Source organism: Acanthopagrus latus, chromosome 8 (assembly GCF_904848185.1).
Source record: "Acanthopagrus latus isolate v.2019 chromosome 8, fAcaLat1.1, whole genome shotgun sequence".
NCBI lineage: Eukaryota > Metazoa > Chordata > Actinopteri > Spariformes > Sparidae > Acanthopagrus > Acanthopagrus latus.
Genome location: NC_051046.1, coordinates 4,599,383 through 4,624,693, shown reverse-complemented (window position 1 = coordinate 4,624,693; position 25,311 = coordinate 4,599,383). Strand labels below are relative to the sequence as shown.

The window sequence follows — 25,311 nt, the reverse complement described above, 5'->3', positions numbered from 1 at the left end:
GATTTAGTGGCATTTAGTTTGCAACTAACGGAACATGCCTCGCCTCACACTCCTCCATGGTGGCCTCTTAAATATTCTGACAAAACGCCACAAATCTCTGCCTCTCTAGAGCCAGAGTATGGTTTGTTCATTCTGGTCTGCTGTAAAATGGAGATGCAATATGGCAAACTCTGTGGAACAGGACCTGCTTCCTCTGTAGACATCAGAATGCTCATTCTAAGGTAAGGAAAACACACATTCTTATAGTCAGGAGACTGTATAATAATGGAAACATAATGCTGAGTATTATTTTATATTTCTGCCAACAGATCCTCCAACATCCTACACACTGGACTGTGAACTTTTCATCATCAGGCAAAACATCTTTTTTATTTGTTTCACTGGTTTATGATGATACCTGGAAAGTAAATCAAATTCCCCCTGGTGTCAGCAACAAAGCACCGCTGTGTCAAAGTGCAGCCTCACAGAGCCACTAGCATGGCTAGTCAGGTTTAATGTTAATCATCCATAAGTTGTGAGTGTTCTCGTTTGGTTACATACCCAGGACGTTCATGCCACTTTTGAACTGCAAGGACTTTTTGATGGCGAACTGAGGCTCCTTGGTAATATTAGCCAGCAGGCCGTCCGCAGTGGTGGCATTGAGCTCCTCCTCAATAACCACCTCTACCTTCTTTGTGACTGTCTGGATCTGAGTTCAAGGGGGAAGAGATACTGATGATGAGATATGATGTCCCCTATGACACAAGGCAACTCAGCTGTCAATGATCAAGGTGTACGTGTGTTGTCTCGTAAATGCCATCCTGTACAGTACCTGTTGGAAACAAGCCTGCACCAGGTTCTCCGGGAACAGGTTCCTGATCAGATCAAAGAAGGCATCCAAGCTGGACACGTCATCGTTCTTCTCGCCCTCACCCAGCCCCTCCTTCAGTTTGGGGTTGCCAGGGTGAATGACTAACACCAGGATGACTCCCAGGATAGCAGCAATAATAGTGGTGCTCATGTAATAGACCATAGCTCTGGTGCCCAGGCGACCACTGGATTTGGCATCCAAACCGGACAGACCTGCAGCCAAAACAAGCAAGATCGTGTTTACTTGGTAATTACTTTGACTTATTAAATGGAAATGTTTACTTAATACTGCAGGCCCATTAGGGGATTACATGATGGTGTCTGATCATGTGCGTGATGCATGGCGCCATGTATTACATGGATTATTGTCAATAATGATGTTATAATCAGGATTACAGTAATATCAGGGTTTTTTCCTTGTGTCGGTTTAGCAGTGGTATCACAGAAGTGAATGGCAAGCCGATAAATGTATTGGTTTTTTTAGCGTTGTAATATAATTCAACTGTACGTGGAGTCAGCTGGCACAGCACGTGTTTTTGTCTATTTTTGTGGTGCAGGAAATCAAAGCTCCTATTAACACAAAAACATATCCGAAGATGCAGCACTTGCAATGTAACGCAGTGCTTAAATACAGCCTACAGTTATATGGCAACCCACAGCTATGCTGGAGGGGCGTCCACAATCATATGTAACAGCTCATCAAATCAAAAGTACATACAATATCTATAATCAATTGCACCAAGGAAAACATTTCTCACTTTTAGCAATCTATCCACAGAAAATGGGTCTTTAAGATGAGGTGCCTGTAGCTCTGAATCCGCCCATGTACATATTTAACAAACACGTCAAAAGGAACACGATAGAAAACAAAAGAACAAAGACAAATATACATAGTGCCGAGATTTAAAGAAATAGAATAATTATTTTAGTCTAACGAAACGAAAAACTGTGTTAGAAAACATATATACAAATCCAAAAAACCAACTTTGGACAAACTTACAAAAAATAGAAAAGTTGATGGTTTATATCATGAAAGAAAAGCACCCAGGTCAAATGTAGAAAGTCTGTTTAGAAGCCCAGCAGTAGGTTTAGTTCTTTTCATTTTCATTTTCATTTTCATACAACATTCGCCATGAGCGAACTGTACAGATCATACTGCACCTGTGATTAAACTGGAGATGATGAGTGGCAGGATCAACATCTTCAGCATCCTCATAAGGATATCTCCAGGAAAGGCGATCACCATGACGATGTCTGGGTGGATCGGGGAGGCAACGCGAAGCAACATCCCTGATACAGCTCCCAAGATCACACCTGAAGTGCAAGAAGGAGTGTGAGTGAGTGAAATTGCAAAACACATGAAGGTGAAAAGACACTTCTTAAGGGTGCATCGTCTGCCTAATGGGAAAGACTTAGATATGATCAATGAAATAATGAATGAGCTGTGATTTCCTAACATCGCAGTTATTTGGAGCTGTAAAGCGGGCTGTCTGTTACATACTTTAAGAGCACGGTGGGTTGGGGAGATGAAACGGAAACCTGCTAAGAGTGAGTAAAGCTCATGGGGGATTAAGATCAGATCTTTGAAGCAGCGGGGAGGAGAAAACATGTCAGACTCCCCGGTGAAGCATCTGTAATCTCTGCAAACCCAAAATGCTTTCGAGGATTTTCACACATTGCGGGAGGGAGAGAGAAAGAGACTTTAATGCTAGGATTCTATAAAAGGGTGAAAAAGAGATCCTTAATCTCAAATCCACCTTGTGCATCACCAGGATATTTCTGCTACCCAGTGTATTTCTTCTAACCGACAGGGTTTTGTTTTTTTGCTACCTTGTCTATCCACTGGCCTCCACTAGAGAACAGTGGCATTTGAGATATCAGTCCTTCCCAAACAAAGCCACTGTTGACCCTTGACATATGTCTCTTCCAACCAACAGTTTGTTTCCTGCCACACAGTGAAATTAAAGATGACCTCTGTGTGCTCTAACCCCCCCTGAAGCTCTGCGTACCAGGCCGGCTGGTTGGCCTCAGTGTCCGTCTGTCTCACGCCAGACAAAACTCCAGCATCCCCCCCTGCGGCTGCACTTCCTCTGCTACCACACCACTGCCAAAGATCACACAGCCCGAGACGCTGTTTAATAACACACACTGGAATCAAAAAGCCCTCCAGCTATTTTTTTTCTTTCTTTTTTTTTAATATAAGCCATCCTCTGTGCTTCAATCTATCTTCCAGTCTAGCAGCATCCTGTGGATTCGGCACACCCAATGGTTTTGGATGGCATTTGATTTCCTGTGCCTTCTCTTTGGCCCATTTGCAAGTTCCCATTCAGGCCCCTTATCTGCCAAGTGACAGATGATCAATGATCATGCTGGCTCGCTTGCTTCGGCAAGAGTCCTGCCAAGTGGGGTGAGATGTACACATTACACATGCTCACACAAACACACATCCATGCGAGCGGGATACAGATCGAGACAGACACACACTCATGCATTTATACAGATTTAAAATCTTCACAGGCTATGCTTATAAAATGGTACGATGAGGAAGGACAAAGAAGCTGTCAGACACAACACAGTATAAATGATATGTGCTGGTTTTATACGATCTAGGACCTGTGACCAGAAATTGCATCACTGCTTCCGTGCCTTTTCTCCGTTTCATTAACTGTCCCCTTGTGGCGCAGCGAGCCCAACGCTATAATCACCATATTTTTCATGCACCACCAGAGGCTGTTTGGGAGTCCAGTGCAGCAGAGATGCTTTTGATAGCAACAGGTGGCACAGAGCTGGGGAAGGTCAGGACACCCAGTCATCTTACTGTCTGGTGCACCGAGCGAGCACAGATGGCATCTCCTCCTCATGTTACGAGCAGGCTGCATAATCGAGCTCATGACTTACCAGAACAGCTCAGTGGTGGTCCGTGTCCGTCTTTAGCATGCTTTAATTTTTAATAGAAAGAAAGAAACGTACAACAGGGTTTGATGTCACTTACCGAGGACGGTGAGTGTGAGCAGAAGGTTCTTGAACAACTTGGAGCAGATTTTGGCACATTTGGACTGAGGCCTGGCCTCGATGGGCTCCAGGTGACTTTCGTGCATCCTCACCTCAACTTGTTTAGGCATACTGTTGGCACTGTGACAGAGAGAAAGAAAAACATATGAAACACATATTCATGAAATGCAAAACCATGTCAGAAGAAGCAAACCAAAATGCTTTCAAAGATTTTTTTTCACTTTGCAGTAGGGGAGATAGAAAAGAGGCTGATACTAGGATTCAAGAAAAAATTGCAAAAAAGATCCCTGAATGTTCACATTGTACCAACCAGGATATTTCTACAGGATTTTGTTTGTTGTGCTATCCACTGGCCTCCACTCAGTCTCTATACGCCTGAAAACAGCAGCATTTGATAGATCAGTCCCTCCCGAACAAAGCCACTATTGACCCATGACACATATTCATAAAATGAAAAACCATCAAGCTGAACCCCTTCAGAAACACACACGGGGCCACATTCTTTCATGTTTGGTCACTGTGTGGAAGAGCCACAACAAAACACATCAACCAGATCATTTGCAAGCGCATAATGTCTCCGAAAACCCCGATACAGTTGAAATGAAAACGCAATCAAAAAAAAAGTATCCGAGTGTGTTGCCAAGCTGTCACTCCTGCTCTGTTCATGGTTTTGCATCCAACAGATGGAAGCTGACTACATGCTGCTGCTGTAAAACTGCGGTCCTTGGTGGCGAAAATTCAGACACGAACCATCTCAAGGCGTTTATTTAAAAAAACTGAGGGTCTGTGTATCTCTTACGCACAGCATTTTGTAAGAGATCTTTAGTAAAGAAGCTCTGTGTTTTGATAAAGTTATATGTGTCTCTGGTTTTGAAAAACATTAGAAGCATGTGTGCATGATATAATCTGAGTGTGACCTGTAACATACACTTTGAACATAAGTTGTAACAGACACATCAGGATTCAAAATACTATTTCTTTACTTAATTATGGTGTGAGGTGGCTCACAGTGAAAGACAACCACAGACAAAAATCTCCCGCTGACGGCGATGATGAAGTGGAACAGATGCCAGAGCGCCGCGGTGCAAAGGTTTGACAAAGCACCGAGAGAAGGAGCGAACACGCTGCCTGTTTCAGACTCACTGCCAAAACCTTCTCTCTCAGTTATGACTGTGTCACATTACATTTAGAAGCACACAAAGCCACAAACACAATAGCAGGAAGCAGAGTCTTAGTCACGCAGCCTAATTAATCGCATGAAATGTGATTTCCCATTGTAGGCAGCGTGGAGCAGCTTCCTGTCGTCCCCGTCGATGTATGAATGAGTTTGTTAGTGAGAGGAGAGCCAGCTGCGTCCGTCACATGCCAGTCAGGCAGGTGCTCGGTAAGAAAGCGGAGCGTACGTATTAATCGTCTCCTCCACATGTTGCAGGAATAATCTATCAAACGGTCAGCTCGGTTTGACACATTGTTTTGTCTGTGAGGAAACAGAAATGTCCTTGTGTTGCTATTCATCTCAAACAAGCCCATGGAAATGTCGGCTGTGATGAATTACAAAGAAGAGCAAACGGAGGAATAATGTCACTCTGACCTTTCACCTCACCCCTGGGGTTCATGCTTTAATACTCACAAACGGAAAACTCAATGGTGACTTTCTTTTTTTTTTTGTCCTCATACCCTCCCCGCCCCCACACTGCATGATGAAGTCAGACCACTTCATTGATATCAATCATGTTTGCTGTCAGGTTTTTGTGGGGTTTTTTCAAAGCTTAAACTTGATCAAAGGAAAAGACAAGGGAGCTCAGATCAATGGGAGCCTTCCTCACAACCAAAGGCTTCGTGGTGTTATTGTTGTTGCATTAAGTACTCGCTAATAATTCTACTTGAACACACACACAGACTCACACACTGACACACACCTCCCCCAGCCCTCGTTGTGTTGCTGCGTCGTGAGCTTGGCTATAGGAAGACCAAATGGTTAGCTTCCAGGCACGCAGATGGACTAAGTCCTATCCGCTCGTATTATTTTCAAAGCAATGTGTGAAATGCAGAAAATACATGCAAACGGCGGGCGAACAGTACACCACCAGCACATATCTACCTCCGCCTTATTTCATACAAGTCAAATGAATTAGTCAAAACCCCAGAAATAAGACGCAGGAGAATTTGCATTACCACGTAATCCAATTCCATGAGAGCGATGAGTGCTGCTAATTGAATTTTGCACCCTTTTCTCTCACTTTCATTATTTTTAGCACTGCCGAGAGAGAGAGAGAGAGAGAGAGAGAGAGAGAGAGAGGAAGCAGACGTCGGACGTCAGCGAGGTAGGATATTATTCTGTCATGATCCTCTCATTAGCGCTTCTCTCACCAAGTCAGAGACAGATGAGAGAGTGAGCTAGTGCGACCCGATGATAGATGGACACGAAAATGTACAGCAGAGAGTGATCAGCTACAACAGGAATGTTTCATTTTGAAACAGTTGGAAATAATGTGTTTTTTATGTGGTTATTAAAATCCTCCCTGCTCTGCAGAATTTCAGTCTTTCACTAACTATGCTCATGTCACGTCATCATGTCGCATGAATGAATTCAGAGATGTTAAACTCTGTAACTTTGCAGCATCTATTCACATTCAGACACACACACACACACACACAGTAACAGACCCATTCATTCAGTTTCTTCTGCGCAGTCTCTAATGGGATCATCTCATGAACTGGTTAATCTTGGCCAAGGGCTTAGTCAGATTAATTGCATTAGAGGAGCGTAAAGCCATGAAGAATTAATGAAGCTCTTAATAAAACAACACCAAGGTGCCAACCGAACTGAACGATGTAATAAAGTATAACTCCACATCCAGCCATGCACTAAAGAACTTAGAGAAGTTCCCTCATAGTTTCTGCTGATGTACTGTAAAAACATAGCAACAGTTTAACTTTAAGTCCAGTTCTAGTTTGGAAACATTAAGCGACTGAAGTGAATAAACAGAAAAAATTAACCTGCAGAGACAGGTTGTGTAAATGTGATGCCTAGTACTTACTTCATTTCTGTTGGAGTCGAGGTAAGTGCTATATACATCAAATCTCCAGCCTTTGGTATTTAAGAGCTAATCAGCACAGGAATCCCAACTGCTCCATGCAAAAATGTTGCCGGATGTCAGCAGATAAGGTCCCATGCAGGTACAGCCGGCGGCTGATAAACACCAGAGCTCTGCTGACAGCTAGCAGCTCTCAGCTGTCCACCGGCTCGTCCAAAGCATCCAGAGAGGAGCGAGTCAACACAGCCCAGACGGCAGCCCCAGTCACAGCCACAGCAACCTGAATTGCCCCATCCTGATGTCTGCATACCCTCCTCAGCCCCCACCCCCTGACTCCACCACCACCACCACCCACAATCAGCTGCACACCAAGACACACACACACACACACACAGCACACACACATATTCAACAAATAAATAAAAAAAACAACAACAACAACAAAAAGAAGAAATAGAGGGAGGAGTCAATATCTGGGCTTAAGAGTCAAATCCCTCAGGGACCCTCCATTCCCTGGATACAGTAATCCCCCCAGAGAGCACGCTCCCAGACTCATCCAGCGACATGGGAGATGAGCATGATGATGCCTTCTAATGGCACAGTGCAGACAGTAGTGCTTTGTAGGCAGCCCTTTTTGCAGAGAGAGGAATAAGCAACAAAAGGAATGGAGGTTTAGTGTCCATAATGTTGCCGTTTGGGGCTTTGAGGTGAACCTGATGGACGACGGATGAGAGGTTAATGTTTGCTCTGGCATATTATGTCACAGTGAGTGAAAAGAGCATACTGACGTGAGGTTTACGCTCTACTCTGCTGTGTACTTACACAAAGCCGCTCGTCCAAAGTCACTCGCTTTAGAGAGTTAATAGATAATATTCTCAATAAAACAAAAAATGCGCAGTTAAAAAAGCGACAAAAACGAATGACGCTGGTAGATAAAGGTCCGTGCATTCAAGTCTACACACAATCCAACGTTTAAATTTACTTATTCCCACTATTCAATAAACTCCAAAGCCCAAATGACCAACGTGATTCATGCGAGGATGGCGTCACGCTGATTTCCCTCTAGTCTCCCAGCAGCATGGGACTTCACATCGTATTGAGCAGTATCACATTATTCTAATTAGGGAAATGTGTTGGAAAGCTATTTCCTCTTCAAACAAATGACCAACCGCACAACAAAAGCCAGAGGAATCCCATCTCCGTTGGCAAAGGTTGTGTCATGAGAAATCACTCATCCTAAATCCCTTGACATGTCATACTCATTCAAAGGGCCCACTCAGGGAAGAGGGAGCATTTTTTATTTTTTTTTTTTCGGGATGAGAGCGAGAGAGTAGGACAGAGAAGAAGGGGTTACGGGGGGGAGTAAAAAGGGACACTAGGGGAGAAGGGGGTACTGGGGTCACACCAGCACCTCTCAGCCAAAAGAGGGGCCTTTTGAGGGGAAGGCAGAGGCAGCCATCCCTGCTCTTGGCTGGTACCATGTGAAGCTCTCTGCTTCCTCTCTCTTCCTTCTGAGGGGCTTTGTTTCACACGCAAACAGTGGCAGTGGCCCCAACTCGTCCGGGCCAAGCGCTGTATCCAAACTGGCAGGGGCGAGAAAAGAAGGGAGGGGGTTCAAATGGGAGGGGGTGTAAGGGTATAGCGAGGGGGGTGAGGGAGGGAGGGCAGTGGGCATGTCCAGAATGCCAGTTCTTTCAGGCCACTGATGTCATGCCTGTGCCCACCGTGGGAGAGCAGCGGAGGGACCAAGGCGCCCCTTTCTCTATCCCCCTCCACAGTCTCTTTTTCCAGGATGAATGAATCTTTCAGAAGCTGCAGCCCATTGTGTCCCATAATCGACGGCGATTATCCCGATTTTATGCTGCCTTCCCAGTGCGAGGAGGTTCCCTGAGTGCTGGTATTGAGGACCGCTGCGATGCAGCAAGGACCACGAGGGGTTGTCCTAGCAACACTCTGCTGCTTAGAGGGAAGGGGATGAAGGGGAAAGAGGAAGCTCACAGCCACACACACACACACAGCATACAAACATTTAGCTGGCACACACACCACATAAAGATGGGCTTGAAAGATTTGCAAACGGATAAAGACTTTATATATTTATGCCACCAATAAATTTGAAAGTTAAAGAAAAAAAAACATTTACAAAGAAGTAATCCAGCACCCTAAAACTTTTGACCAGACGATTTTTTTTTTTTTTTTTTTTTAAAGAGTGTCTTTGGTGTCCATGCTGCATAATTAATGAGCCACTGTGACGAGCCATTCAATGCCACCATTCAAGAGCTGTACCGATTGGTTGATCGGTCAGTTGTCCACTATAAAATTAGTCACCAACAATTTTGATAATTGATTTATCATTTCGTCTTATTCATCTATTTTTTTTATTACAAGTTCTCTGATTTCAGCTTCTCAAACTTGATTATTTTCTGACGTCTTTACTCCTCAATGACGGTAAACTGAATTTATTTGAGATGTTGACAAAATAAGACATTTGACGCTGATCTTATTGACTATTTTATTGACCAAACAACTCGTCAATTACTTGAGAAAATGACTGACAGTTATTAACTGCAGCCCTACACTCTTACATAATCATCAACAGGTTTGCTGTGGTGACTGGTGACATGCATGGTTCGACTAATTCAGGTTGTTGTCCATGCGATAGCACAGAGGAAGATGTAAATGAGAATACAAGTTTCCCACTGGTCTCTGGAGGGGCCCGATGCCCGTTCTCATGACTGGAGCATCACAATATACCGCAAGGTAAAGACAACTGGAGCCAGGCCAGGCTCCGGATATATCTGGCCCCTCTGGGCCTCACATCCACTTGCCATGCAGTGGGAAGAACTGGACTCACACATACTGGCTGCCTGGGAGCTGTGAAAAAGCCCCCCCCACCATACCTCCCCCATCCCTCCCCAAATGAAGCTCTCAGCAAGCACTTCAGGTTGTGCTGTGCATAGGAAGTGGGAGATAAATTCCAGGATCTGAAGAAAGGGGAGCTTTGTCACCGGACGCCTCTCAATTATGTATCCCGAGATGGTTGTCGGGATGAATGCATGCAGTGATGGATAGTGACGGAGAGATGTGTGGACCGTCGCGCAAATCTTGATTATTCTGTCAGCGATGTAAACCTACTGTTCTTTGGCAGCTCAACAACACACAGAAGACCCTCTGAGAGAAACGACATCTCCTATAGGGGACCCGGGAAAAAAATTTTTTTTAAAAACGTTCCCATCGGGTGGAAGTGTCCTCAAAACTTAACGTAGTCCCAAACACCAGACCAACAACCACTCACTGTTTCATTTCGTATCAGCCTCTGATCCATCACAATATCCAAAGATCACAACCCACTTAGTCAGACCCTGATGTCAACTATATCAACTAATACATCCCAAACTCCTCACCTCTTGGTTTGGTTCATGTAAGACAGTGACCCCAGACTAATGTATGTGGTGCAGCATCACTCAGCTGTCCACTTGAAAGCCGTCTTGAACCGCTTCCAAGTGAACTGCAGGGCGAGAATAGCGCGATCAAAGAGCGGCACAGAGCCAAAGAAGCTGCACGTCGAATGGGAAGTCAACTCAATTCTGTCACTCACGTTTCTTCTTTTTTTGGGGGGGGGGCAGACTGAATAAAACTGCAAATCAACGACTGGAGAGCGAATAACAGATTCTACAATACCAAACAATGTGGCGAGTTTGGAAGAATAGATGAGTCAGTTTGTAGTTTTGTCTTGGTGCCAGTGTTGATCAGCAAAGGAAAATTAGCAGTCATAAAAGCTGTTAGTATCATTCTATCTCAGTCAAAAGCACTCTCTCTCTCTCTCTCTCTCTCTCTCTCTCACTTAAAGCTGCATCAAACTTGACATAACGAAAACTTAAATGTTTTAAGCATTTAATCCATTTTGAATTTGATGGTTAAAACACAAAATGGGTGCAGAGGGTGCAACTTAACTCAACCATTACAGTCTAGATACCATATTTGTGTTCATGTTGCAGTTGTAAACACCTTTTTCTAACAGTTCCTCTTTAGAGTGACTATTAAGTGCTACCTTGGCTGTGTTTGGGCAGTCTTGTCTTGAAAGGTTAACCCTTTCCAAATAGATGTGGAGCAGCCGGGCAGGCGTTCAGTACCATGGTCAGTGACACAGCCTGAGATGAACTGCTTTAACCAGAACTGTAAGGTTAGCACGCAGCATTCCAGCACTGAAGCTCAGACCTACTGTTGTCAAATGATGTAACGCTGTTATGCAAGGAATTCACACATACCTACTGTACACCGACCTCTGCAAGCAAGTCTTCCTTATCTGGCAGATTTCTGTGTCAACAGTTCTACTGGAGGAAACTGAATCTATTTTTTGCCATCCATCATGTGCAGCAATCTGCAAAATCGCTTCTACATTGTATTCAACAGCTGTAACTCCTGTTTAAACAATTTCATCACATTTCCCAGTTTTACCACCCAGCAGGGTGCATCAGCATTCTGGCAACGCATGACTGAACCATACTGTACGTGCCTGTCCCTCAGCATCCTCTAAGGTTTCCCTTTGTTTGGCACAACTCTTTGTGCCCATAATGAGGCAGTCATTAGAGGGAGCCTCTGGGAATCCTGAGGCTAGTGTTGTAGTCTGCATAGGTCTCTCAGATGTGACCAATCCCACTGTAATTATGTGCTTAACAGCCTATTATGCCGTGGAGTGGCCGTTATAGGAAAGAATCGGGTGATTCCCATTCATCTGCATAATATCTGCAGAGAGACTTAGTATGGTGGTGTCTAATCCGACCACAACCCACAATTATAATTAAATAAGCACCCCTCCAACTCCACTTTTATCCCTCCTTCTCTTTTTCTTTGTGTTGCATTCAAATTTCCAGACTCTCTGGCACTCATTGTGCATGTCTCAGCTGTTTTTGCTTTCACTGTTTCCTCTGTCATGTTCTCAGTCTTTTCCTGTGATGCCATGTTTTCCAAAGCTGCGACCTAAAGGAATTTGTCACTCCACAGTCCACTGTCCTCTCTCCCCAGCCCCCATCTTTTGCCTAAAGCCGCACAGATGAAAGGTCAGCAGAGAAAAGAAGATCATCCGTAGTCATGTGAGATTTTCCCACTGCAGCCTCCTCCATCAGATGAAGGGTCACACACCTAGCTCAGACACCGACATTTCTCATCCCTCGTCCTCCTATAGCTGCTTCCGCGTTCACGCCGGCTGCATGTGAAGCGATGCTACCGTCATTAGCAAAGGCGCATCTGTTTAAGAGAGTCGGCTATATAGCAGCACACAGCGTTTGATGGCTTCAGTCCGATCCCCACAGGAGCTCATTAAATCTGGCAGTGAGGCAGGACCACCCCACCCCCCCCCACCCCCTACTGCAACCACCGCTATGGTATACCCGCTACACTGGTGAGAGGGGGGGATGACAGATAGAGAGAGAGAGTAGACGGAGGGAATGGAGGGGTGAAACAGCAAGAAACGCAATAAAAAGATAGATGTGTAACAATGTGTGGGGGAAGGGTGGAGGGGAAAAAGGGGGGGAAGGGAGGAGGAGAAAAAAGGGAAGGTGTGGCCGATGAAGGTGCAGATAGAGACAAAGGGATGGAAATTGGAAACAGATGAGACAGTAAGTGGAGGTGGAGAGGAAGAGCTGGGCGAAGGTCGTACTGAAGCGATGAACTGAAGTGGAGAATGAGGTGGAGCATGCCGCCGCACGTACAGTAAATGAAGGGGCCCCTGCGTTATCAGGTTATCGGTGGATACACGAAGAGCTGACATCTGTGTCGGGCAGCTGGCCCTGTGAAATGGGATTAGTGCACAAATCACATTTCATACATGAGTAGACTCACCTGCCACACTCTCAAAATTAAAACACATAGAGGAGACTGTGCTCGCTGTCTGGCCCCGCGCGCTCACTCACGTTTGCGTGAGTACATGTAAACGGAAACACACGCAGAACATTGCGCTATTATCTGTGGCCATAAATCTTAACTGGTCCAGTCTTGCGGTATATTGGAGGCAGGGGTGAGGGGGTTAGAGTCTCACTCAGGATTTGCCAATAAGAGGACTAAGGAGGATGGATGTTCTCTCACTAATTAAACACTGGAGTCTGTAGGGACGCAGCACAGCCTGCAGCGGCGGCCGTGTCCTGCTCTCCTCACACCACCCCGCAGTGTTGACAGAAAGGGCATTCCTGCGCGCACACACACACACACACACACACACACACACACACACACACACACACACACACACACACACACACACACACACACACACACACCTCATTACCTCAGCCAGCTAGGCCACACACGCAAATACATCCACACTTACACATTTCTAGCATATGAGTCACCAAATCTAAAAGGTTTGTCTACAGTCTAAGTTGTTCAACTGTTTTCAATTCACCTTTTTTTATGTGAACACTGTAATGTAATCACATGCAATTTAAATGTATTATATATGTATTTTCATCTAATTCCAGGAAGCCCATTAAGCCAGAGGAACTCAAGTGCAAATATGACTACGTACCTTTAATTCCTGAGCATATAATTCTACATATAATCATATAGAGGCTTTTGCACAGGGTCGTTTTAAATGATTTATTCATTGAAATTTACAGAAAATGTACTGTCATTACCTGGATATGTGGCTGTAGAGAATGTGATGAGCAAATTACCTTAATATCAGCCAAGTAATTTAATTTGAGAGCCAGATTTTAAAGTTTTCAGATACATCTTCATCTTCATCTCTGGGCAAATGTGCTCAGAGTACCGTATCTGTTTCCTGCACAGTAATATACACCACTGCTTGGTTTGAATGGCTGCTGTGCTTTGGGGATGTGTACCATATGGTGAATACTGGCTGGATGTCGTGCTATGCTTACAGAAGCTGAAAGACACACTGAACAGCGTGCAGACATGACATATGGAGCTGCTGTATGAAGCTAAAAGGTGTGATCGTCATCTAGCTGGAAAGACATTTCTAACCGCTCCCTGTTCGTCTCTGTATACAGAGTGAGTTACACACATCACATCAGGGATGACCAGAATACAATGGGGAAGCATATCAGGGGAGCAGAGAAGTGTGACAGAGCTGTCAGTCCCTCAGTCACATTGTGTCTGTGCATGTTATCTGAAGCACGCATCCCTCGTCCTCATTACACTCTCTCTTTCGCCGTCTCTTCCTCCTTTTTCTCTCGATGCTTTTCCCTTCACACACAACATATGACTGATATCACAACATGAAGTATCAACTAAAAGAGTTCCTTCAGCTGCGTGTCTGACAGGCAGCGCGACTTCAGCAGAGGCAGACATCTGGAACCGTGCTCCACACGGGACACCAACAAACCCGCTGGAGTATGAAAACTTATGCTTGAACCTACTGCAGGTGTTAGCCGACTCTTGTAGGAAAGCAAACACAGTTTTATTCAGCTAATTTAATGATGCATGGAGGGGAACTTCCTAAAACAATGAAACAAAGATAGAATCTAAAAGGGATCCAAGAAATATGTTGCTTTGACTTTAAACTGACATTTTCTTTTGACTCTTTCACCCAACGTGAGTCTGCGCTGTAACGTAAGCTGTGTGAGAATGACTTCAGGCCTCTGACTCCGTGAGCCTGCTTTCCTTTCAGGACCACCTCCCTGACACTGTTCTTTCAGAACCACATCTTACACACATGAAGCAGGAGGGATTTTTTCTTTCACATCCCTCAAACCGCGAAAATAACAGCTAAACGCTGCCAGTTCCTGACACGTGAGAAGCCACAAAGGGACCCCCGCCGCTCCTCCTCGCTTCATTGTTTTCCTTTCCACGTCAGTGTTCGCCGCATACTTTGTCAAACTATGTAAATATTTCTTCAGTCACTTGCAGCAGCGGAATGCTGTCGAGAGGGAACGCGCTCGCCGAGGCTTTTTCCACTGCCTAATTGTGACAGCCTGCCTATAGTCACACTCAATCACGATCACAACCTCTGGGATAAAAAACATTTCAAGCACATTTCCACCGTTCTCTGTGATCCCAGTCGCAGCCAAATCCCCAGAGCGCACTCATCTTAGCCTGCTAAGAGGATGGTAAACCCCCCCCCCCCCATTCCGTCGAGATTCAAGGCATACAAGACAAATTCCCCCCCCGAAATCCTGGTTCACTGTAATCCTCATACAATAAAAGGTCCTTGGATTTCCCCGTCGATGTCAGGATCCATCTGGATACAACGGGATCCAAAGCTTGGAGTTTTTGAATAAAGCTTTGAATGTCTGTCGTGATGTTTTCTGTCACTACGCACAGAAAAACATTTAAATCCTCAGTTTGAATAAAGGGATTCATCTGTTGAAATGAAGAGGCCATGATAGGATCCTTCTTTTAGTTAGACCGCCCCATTGAAAAGTGGAGTTCTGGGTCCGAAGTGATTCTAGAGTGTCATTAGGTCATCAGATACTGACCTATTGTGTTGACGGTCAGAACTAGCGTCGGTATTTTTACAACCTGGCATGATGACAGTTCCCCGCGTGGTGTTGGAATCATCATAAAAATGTATTTTCGACTGGAAAAACTCAGTTTCCAGTTGGTTTTCTCAAGTCAGAGCATCTAACTTGGACATTTGCCAACTTATATGACGCTGAGACACGCCGGACGAAAGATATCACTGGGTTCATGGTTACGTGTATTTGTGAAATATATTTCCTCGTCAATGTAAAACAGCTTTCAATGTGTTGTTTAAAATAAGGTCCCCGGAACACTGTTTGAAGCTAGAAAGGTGGCAGGGTCCGCCACATGTAAACAAAGTTAAAACGTTATCCTTTAAGATCAGTTTGTTTATTCAGTTTATCCAGAAACGTTTGTTTTTCAAAGTTCCTTCTCCAAAACTACAAAGTGCACCTTTAACTTTACAACACTACTCAAGATCTTCTATCTCTTTCAGATGCAGGATGTTTTCATAAACTTGGCTCACATCACTGCAAAGAAACCATCAGAGATCTACTATTACATAATCTGGTTCATGAACACCTTCTAGATAGATAGATAGATAGATAGATAGATAGATAGATAGATAGATAGATAGATAGATAGATAGATAGATAGATAGATAGATAGATAGATGCAGCTCCTAATTAACCAGTGCACAATGTGGTGAGCCAGAAACCGTCCAACAAAACCCTCTCTGTGTTCATCGGCCATTGAGGCGAGCCGCTTTTGGAACACGCCACCCCTACTGGAATAATGGGCCACTTTACAGGCCTCCAAGTTAGTTCACAGAATCTGGAGCTGGGAAACCGCTAGCACAGGGTTCATGGGGAGGAGGGGCCGTTTAATTGTTTCCTTTCGTTTTTTGTTTTTGTAACCCCCTCCCCTCCCGTCCCTCCCTCCCTCCTCCCCCCCCCCCCTCCTCTTTTTCGTTCTGAAAAGGGGGCTGACAAACATGCAATGAAGGGGATTGTTGTGTGTTCCGCTGGACAAGTGGGTGAGGTAAACAAAACTAGACTGTAGGGTCCATCGGCTCGGCTCGTCAGCGATGGGATAGGCCGAGCAGTGGGGAGCAGCACTCATGCCGAGGGAGGATTGGTCAGGGGGTCTTGTGGGGGGGGGACGAAGAGAGAAGGGTGAGACAGCAACAGGGTTTTGTTTTGGGTTTTTTTTCCGGAAGAGGTGGGAGGAGGGACGTGGGTGCTGAGGTTACTCCTCCGAGTGTGGGCATTGTATTTGATGCTCAAGTTCTCATGCATGTCCCGTTTTGGCTCCCCAAAATGTCCGAAAAGTGATGGAGCTCTCCGCGATTAAGCGGACAAGTGGCAGCTCCGCTCCGCGCTCCCACAGCTCGGGCTATTTACATACTCAAGAGGGAACATTAATGCCGGCCGATCCCCCCGAGCCGAACAAAGAAGCACACAAACCTGCCTCAGAGGCCCATTACGCACTTAATTGAGGATTTGTGGAATAGTAAAAAGGGGGCAAAGGAAGAGGAAGGTGGCTGAGCCGGGGGAGGGGGAGCAGGGTGAAGTGGGCAGTGACACTAGTTTTACCTTAATTTGAACTTTTTTTTTTTTTTTTTTTTACATTATTTTCACTCTTTTGGACTTCTAGTTTGTTTTCTGGCGTGAGGATCAAACATGAAAACGATACGTCGCCACGTCTTGGTCAGCATATGGAAACTCTAAGCATCGTCAAATCCCTTTTCTCTTCATCCTCTGGCTCTTTATGCCCCTTTTCGCTGATCCTCCCATTATCCTCATTATAAACTGTCATAAAAGCTTAACTCTAAAAGAGGGATAGAAAAGCAGCTCCTCGGATCGAATGTATGTTTCAAACAGCTAAAAAACAATTCATATTAACATATTTTTAAGCTATTTTGGTTCTGTGAGGTCACATGGTCCCGTATTTGAAACTGTCAAACTTGAATATCTCCCTCAAAAAAATTCAAATGAGCGTTTCTCCTACAGCTTCATCGTTTTATATGAAGATATTATTCCGCTGTGGATCTGTCGGACGGCATCTTGTGACAAACTGCTCGGATGAAGTCTCTTATTTGTTTTGAACGAATCACTCAATGTGCTTTAATTATGATTCTTTTGTCGCCTCACAATGGGGCCGATTGTTCTCAGTGGCATGGATTTCGGTGCCAAGAGAAGAGAAGAGAAGAGAGGGAAAAAAAAGAAAAGAAAAACGAGGACCCCCCCCCCTCGTCCGACCCCTCTTCCCTTTTACCAATCACACCCGGAGCAATTCCGTGACTCCCCCTGCTGACCTGAATTCCGATGCAGCAGGTGCCAATGGGATGCGGGTGGTTTGGGTTTTTTTTTTTTCTGGGATGAGGACAGTGGCAGTGGAGGAGGGAGGGAGGTGGGAGGGATGAGGCCCCTTCACTGTACCGCAGTAAACACTGACTCGAACCCTCTCTGGGGCCCCACGACATGCATGTAAACGTTGCTGTGACACATTCATTCTTTTGAGAATACGGAAAGAAAACTGCATATTTAATAATTACGCTTGTGAACGAGATGAAGTGAGTCCACCTGCCAGAGGAACTTTACTAACTCTTTACTTATTTCACACTTTGTTGGCCTGACCCTCTTATCTCATCAACTCTGGTGGTCGCTCCTCCACGTGTGGACTTGCGGTCGGTTGTTAGTGCACGTGTGGGCGACTCTGACCGTGACTTCTGACCCGTGTTGTTTAAACCAGATGGAACCAGCCAGAAAAAATTCCCACATGCTCTTTGTACTGGGCTGCAGAGCGTTTTGTGACCTCAATATGTTTTTGCTTCTATTTTGCTAACGAAAAAATAAACTGTGAAATCTGACAAAGTGACCTCAGTCCTCAAAAGCAGACTAATAATTTAAGGTTGTTTAAACTTTTTAGCTCTTACAGCTAATTTTATAGTCTGCTTTACTTGTTAACTCTTAAGGTTTTTGGTTTCCTGGCTAAAGTCAACTTTTTAAGTTTACAATGTACTGAAAAGTTTAAATTACATTTAATCAGAATCTTATTTTATTCAATAAATGATGCAAATTAATCTGTTTGCAAAGCACAAATGCAATAAGAACAAAATATTTATATTTAGTTTATGGCTCATTGTTTTCTGATGCTCCATTTGAATCATCTTCTGTTGTGTTTCAATATATTTATGTTTTTATGTATCTTGTAACATTTTGTCACTTTCACTTCTTCTTGTACATGCAAGCAAAGACTAAGTTCTGCCTTTTGCACGTACATTTTGGATATATTCTGATACTTTAAGTTCTCTTATTTTCAGCCTATTTTGTATTCATTTAAACTATTTTGTCAAGTTATATTTTTATGCTTGTTTTTATTGGTATGCTGTGTTGTATGTTGGTGTGTCTGCTCTACGCCACGGCAAGTTTCCACCAACATTTGCAGTAATAAAGTAGATCTGACAGGTGGCCTTCTTTGGGAAATTGAATTTACACCTCATGATCATTCTCAGACCCAATACTTTGTTACTTTAGTTTTATGGAACTTAAAACTGATTCATCTTTTTCTACGTGCAAGGGCAACAAATGAGCAGCCACTTTAAGGGAAAACCCAAGATTTCACTTTCACCATCATTTACATGTCAACACACAGATCACACGAGCGGTTTAATGATCGCTGCCGTCTCATAGCGAAACCGAAGAAAAACGCCTCGGCCGTGGCCCGGGTTGGACATCTATCGCTTTGCCGCCCAGCAGCAGACCCGCTGCTGAATGCCTCTGTTTCTGTTCCTGTGCAGTCATACAGAAGTGAAGGGAGCCAGGCTCTTTGTTTGGTCAACCCATGGGAAAGGCCTCACTCTGTTCTGCTCTCTGAGAACCAAAACACTGATTCTATAGGCGAGAATACAAGAGCAGGGAATCGGGGGGGAGAGAAGAAAAAAAGGGAGGAAAGAGCATGAAACCTCACATATCAGGAAGATTCACGTCAGGAAATACAGTGAGGAAGAGGAGGAGGAGGAGGGAGGAAGCCTGAAAAGCAAAAGAGAGGGAGAATCAAGTGCAGGGACAAGTGAAATTGGATGATATTAAGGTTAATTAGGAGGGACTGAAATGAAAAGGGGGGAGGAGGAGGGAAAAAGAAAAAGTATTGAGGAAGTGAGAAAAAAAAGAAGGACAGAGATAGACGAGCATGAGGGAGGTAAAGAGTGAAAAGAGGAGCTTGTTGGCACTTTGGCAGCTCCAGCGTGTTCCCAGGAGGATTACTCAAGCAGTAGATGCCACAGACTGCCAGCAAGACCCACCGAGACGCTCCCTGAATGGAGACGCTCACACACACATCACACACACACACACACACACACACACACACACACACACACACATCTCTGTGGACGTCATCCTGCTATCTGTTTCACCTGTTTCGTCTCCTCACGCAGCTCCACTGTCCTTTCCCTCTCTCTTCCTCTACTTTTTTTTTTTTTACCCCACCAGCTTGTTCGAACGCCTCCCCCCCCTTTTCTTTTTCTCACTCTCTCTATTTTTGTTGCTCCTTTTCTCTCTCCGAGCAGCGGCGAGAGAGAGAGAGAGAGAGAGAGAGAGGAGAGGCCACAGACAGGTAGCATATGCTCCGTCTTCAGGGCTGCTTCTTGTGCAGGCTTCTTTTACATCCTCACGCTCTCGGAAGACGGATGTCCAGGAGGAGAAACGTTCCCACCTCCCTCTGCTCCCTCCCTCGCTCCCTCACTCACTTCATGCTTTAGCCATTCGTCTTCTCTTTTTTTTCCCCCCACTCGGAGGAAGAGTTCTATGTTTTACTGTCTGTCCTTTTCTTCTTTCTGTCACTCCCACATATTAAAGCTCCTTCTTCCCACTCTTATCTCACACTTCTGGCAGTGTAAAATCTCAGTTTGTCTGGCAGACGCTGAAGTGTTTCCACATTGTTCTTTGGGTTTTATTGTTTTGTTTGTTTTTTTCACAGGCGCCCAAACTGCACCGAAGTACATTACAGAGAACAGAAATATGAAGGCAGCGAAGAAAAGAAAATAGGCCGGCGCTTATCTGCTGCCTGTTTGCTTTCCAAGGTGTCGGGCGTTATGTAAAGAAAAACATAACGACACGAGCATATTATTACATTCTATCCACTATGTGAAACATAGGATTCAATTAATCATCCGGCTCACTCTGCGGTGCCGATGCAATTTTCTTTTAATCGGTTCATGGCTGCTCGCTGGCGATGGCTCGTTTGCCATCTGCTGTACCGTTCCCCGCCACGTATATGCGTTTTAAAAAAAAACCCATCCAGTGGATTCATCTCTTATTAATTCTCAAGCACAGCCGACTACTCTAATCAATCCATAAAAAAACTGTTGGGACTGACTGGGGAAAATGTAATTTCCACACTGAGAGACAGCCAATGAAGAAGCTATCAGTTAGTCAGGATATTGATTTTTTTTTTTTTTAACTTCCTTTTCCTTTCTGTATTATTTACCCCTGGCCTGCATACCTCCACAGCTACCCTCCCCCTATGTGTGTGTGTGTGTGTGTGTGTGTGTGTGTGTGTGTGTGTGTGTGTGTGCCTCACAGCGGAACAGCATTAAACACAAAGGCACACACACACACACACACACACACAAACACACATGTTCATGTAAACATCTCCTCTTGCCCTGAAAACCCTGAGCGATGTCTACACTAATTAAAGTCCTCACAGATGGTTATCATAACAGATTCAGAGAAATGTGATTTGGACTCGTTTTTTTTTTTTTTTTACTTCCAGTGGGCGATCAGCGACGCTGCAGGGTTTTTGTCTGGGCGTGTGTGTGTGTGCCTGATCATTGGATACTGAGAGGGACTGACTGTGAGGATTCCATATTACTCAAGATCATTAACTTTGCTTTACAATCATCCAAAAAAAAAAAAAACCTGCTATAAATATTTATATCACACAATCAGTAACTCAGAAACACTGTCTGAAGCTGGAAGAAGGTGGCGGGGAAGTAAAACAGTGTGAAATTATGTTCTCCTTCTTTCTCTTCTGATTAAAATGTGCTCCCCAAAAACTACATAGTGCTCCTTTAAACTTATATCAAAGAATCCTATAAAACGCTGCGTTTACTCAAGGCTACAGCATGAATCTGAATCATTTATGAGCTGATAATAACGTCACATTTCTTAAAAAAAAAGAATAAATATATTTCCCTGAAAAGCACAGAGCGAAACAAACAAAGCACCCAGGAAATCATGTGCTTTCTATTACTTTCTCTCAAAGGCAGGTGAAGAGAATTAATGGAGCTGCATGAATCCCTTTACACTAATGCTGCTCTTCTCTGTAAACAAATGCTAAGTATGTGCATAATGCGCCCAAACACTCTCATTCTCATGAGTTCTCATTTATGTGAATATGTTTCGCAGCATGAACACCACGTCCCTCCCTCCTCTCCTCACATGACAAACATATACGCCCGTTTATCAGAAGAGAAAAAAAAAATAAAAGATCCACCCTCCTACAGATTCAGGCCATGCATTTATACTAAATGACTCATTCTGCCTTTAAGCATGTGAGAGCTCGCCCTGAATGTCTGTCGTGCTCATTCACGTAAGGCAGAAGAAGAAAATGCCACAGTACAGTAGTTTAGAGAGAGTCGCCTCTGGGAAAAGGACAAAACGCATTAGCTGCATGGACACTTTTCTTTTACAAGATTCTCCCAGCAAATTACACCGAGAGGCGGGATGGGGTGGGTGGGTGGTGGGGGGGGACCAAGGCCTCGCCGGCTCCTGCCACATACAATGCAACAATCATGCCGCAGCCAGCTCGGCTCCCTCCTGGAACACTACCTGCCCATTAAAACGAAAAAAAAAAACCAAAAAAAAACCCCCACAACAACAACGAGGAGAGAAGCCTCCTCACGCCTCATTTCAGTGCATCAACATGAGAGACAGCATCCATAGACCCTGTTTTCAAGTGACAAGCCAGGAGTGATGCTGACAGCGACCAAGTGATGGTGCCAGGAGAGCTGGTTACCATGGTGACATTGATGGTGCCATTGGAAAACCGTGTGTCCCTGTGTGTGTGTGTGTGTGTGTGTGTGCGTGCCTCCATGCGTTTTTAATATGACAGAGGGGATGGGCTGCAACCATTGGCTCAAAAGGTGGGTGGTGATAGTAAGGTAATGAGCTTCTTTTTTTTCTCCTCCTCCTCCTCCTCCCAGGTCTGACTGCACGAGTGTCATGATCAACTCACAAACACAACATGCTGCCAACATTTTAAAGGAACGGTGTAATCATAAGGATGCAGGTGGTTTTCTGTCTCACGTCATAACACAGAATTAATGAATGTGTCAGTCAGTGAGAGTCGTCAATCATACGTTAACGATTGCTCTTCAGGTTCAGGTTACAAACCGTCCTTCGTTCTCACAGTCACACTCATCGTTGCGCAATTATCATCCAATCGCCTCTCAGCAAGATTTAACTCGCACATAAAGTTGCCCTGAAAATAAAAAAGGGGGTCACACAGTGAAATGTTTGAGCACTTTTTTCCCCCTTTGGAATCATCCCCGTCCAGTCTGGATGAGAATGGAGACGTTGCGCGTTTGGCCGAGGCGATGGAAAAGGGGGGTAAAATGGGGGGTAAAGGGGAGCCCCTTCGGTTTGGTTGAGATTGAAGGATTAAGGCGCGATTAAACGCACAACAGCCAGATATTTAGAAAGAGAGAGAGAGAAGAAGAAGAAGAAACAGAGGGAAAGGTTTGTTGCCCCAAAGGTTGCACCTACGGCTCTGTCACCAAAGTGTTGCCCGCGGCTCCACAAACGCGCAGAGACGCACCTTGATCAGCTCCCTGTGATGCTCACTGACAGGACATGAAGGTTCACTTACATCACTGGGCTTTTTTTTTTCTTCCTTTTTTTTTTTTTTTTTGTTTGATGCATGCAAGTCTCAGGCAGGTAAAGAGCTGTGAGAGGAGACGCGGCTCTTTTGTTCACCCGTGTAATATGCGCGCGTACTGTTGACGGTCTTGTCTGCGCTCCGGGACTTTTCACCGCAGCTTTGTCACTTTCACGTCTTAATCTGCGCCCATGTGTGGAATATGAACGATGCGCAAAGAAGTCAAAGAAGGTTTAAATGCACACTTGGTGTTTTCTTGTAAATAAGTAAATAAAAGAATTGCGCACCAGAAGAAGTCATTTCTCCATTAAAGCAGTTAAAATCGAATTAACCTGTGAATTGTTTTCACGATTAAAGAACAAATGCAGCTACAAGTCAGGATCAAGACGAGACGCGCACATCTTCCGTCGTTCCAGCTACTGTATCGGTCCTGTGTGCAAGCCTGAGAAAATGAGGAAAATAAAGCAGAACAGCATCTTACCTTTGTTGCAAACCACGGTGAGAAAAGTTTTTTTTGTTTGTTTTTTTTGGTCTCGTCCCCTCGCAGGGTCTTATCGCATCCGCTTCAGGGGGTGGTCAGCCACGGCGAGCTGCAGAGCGCACGGCTGGTCCAGGACAAGGGGCGCTTCACAGACCGAACGGAGGGATTCTCTGTCAGTAAAATCCGAGGAGCTCCGCAGCTCAACGTTCCCACTGAATGAGCTCTGCCTCACCTCACTCCTCGGCGCTTTACTCCCCCACCCGCCTCCCCTCCCGCCCGCTTCCCCCCTCTTTGTCTCCACTGCATGGGAATGCCAACTCCCGTTGGTTGAAGATGCAGCCTATACCGTCCTCATCATCTCTCCCTTCCTCTCCCCTGACCCTCTCTCACACTCCCTCTCTCTCACGCACAGCCGGATTTGCAAAAAAAACACCGTCAAAGTTGATGCAGATTCCGTTTGAAAGATCTGAAGTGCAGAGAGCTGGGTTTTTCCCACATTTGATGAAAATCTGCGAAACACATCCAAACCATAGAAAGTGCGCTGATCAGAGGGAGCATCAGAGTCTCCTGCAGCCTCTGACCGCTCTTTGATGTGTTTCATGACCTTTATTTTGTTGCACTGGTTAGAAGATAAAACTCATTAAATCTATTTCTGTGGCGAGAATAGCATCCTGTCAGTGTCTCTCTAATCACCTGCAGTAAATCAGGTACATGTCGAACCTCTAAGACTTTCACAGATAGTCATTTGAGTTACACAACATAAAGTGAAGGACACTTTAGGGATCAATGCATTTCATTTTAGCAGTTGTGGATCCACATAAAACCAAGTAAAAACACAAACTGAGTTATAAATGTCAGTCAAAAACCACAAAGTATGGAAACCCTGAGTACATTTCATTTTTCACTGGATTCTCACTGATTTTTCAGGGCAACAAAGAAAAAAAAAATCATGTGGGAATTTCTGTCTTCAGTTCCATGCGTGAAAAAAAATTCCATGCAGAAAACTTCCTCCTGAAAAAAAAAATGTTTTACTTGGTTCTACACAGGAATTTACAAATGTATCATGTGGAAAATGTTTCTGTCAGAAATCAGATGAATTCTTTTTTTCATTCAGTTTCTCTCAGATTTTTACAAAATCCTTTTTGTAAACTTGGTTCCACCAAGGAAAAAAAACTGATTTCACTCATTTTTTTTAATATCATGAGGATGTTTTTGGTTGAAAAACAAAATTTCTGCCAGATATCAGGGGACATAAAAATCAGCCTGTTTCACACATGAAAAAAATCTCGAGGCCCCACGTGGCCCCTCAGGGCTTCTGTGTGAAGGAGAGTTTTTGGCTCAGTCAGATCATTATAATATAAAGTTCTGGCATTACTTCTAATTATTGACTAATAACTCCGAGTGACATAATATGGCAGACATGTTGTTTGTGTTTTGTTGCGTTCCTGCACGGTGTCAATGTTGAGGTTGTGCAACAATTCAATAAGAAATAATCTGGGAAATAAAAACTTTGGAAACATTTCTGCAATATGCCTTTGATTCAAGCTTCGTAAAATAAAATCATGCTAGAATAATGAAGGCTGACACATCCATTGCTATTAACATGTGGAAAACCCTCAAACTGGA

General features: G+C 44.4%; 1 protein-coding gene across 4 annotated transcripts in view; it reads right to left on the bottom strand.

The window, feature by feature from the left end:
* The window catches only part of slc1a2b (solute carrier family 1 member 2b), a 33,200-nt gene extending 9,248 nt beyond the window's left edge, over positions 1-23,952 (bottom strand). For 2 of the 4 annotated variants that reach the window (XM_037108313.1, XM_037108316.1), the window contains exons 1-4: positions 3,842-3,981; positions 2,011-2,163; positions 812-1,062; positions 541-688 (exon numbers count right to left, since the gene is read on the bottom strand). In XM_037108313.1, the coding sequence (XP_036964208.1) occupies positions 541-688; positions 812-1,062; positions 2,011-2,163; positions 3,842-3,971 (682 nt within the window). In that variant the 5' untranslated portion in view covers positions 3,972-3,981. Of the gene's footprint in view, positions 1-540; positions 689-811; positions 1,063-2,010; positions 2,164-3,841; positions 3,982-6,902; positions 7,177-23,685 lie in introns of those variants that run through there. The other 2 variants (XM_037108315.1, XM_037108314.1) reach the window with 2 other exon arrangements.
* Between the last annotated feature and the right edge of the window lie 1,359 nt (positions 23,953-25,311).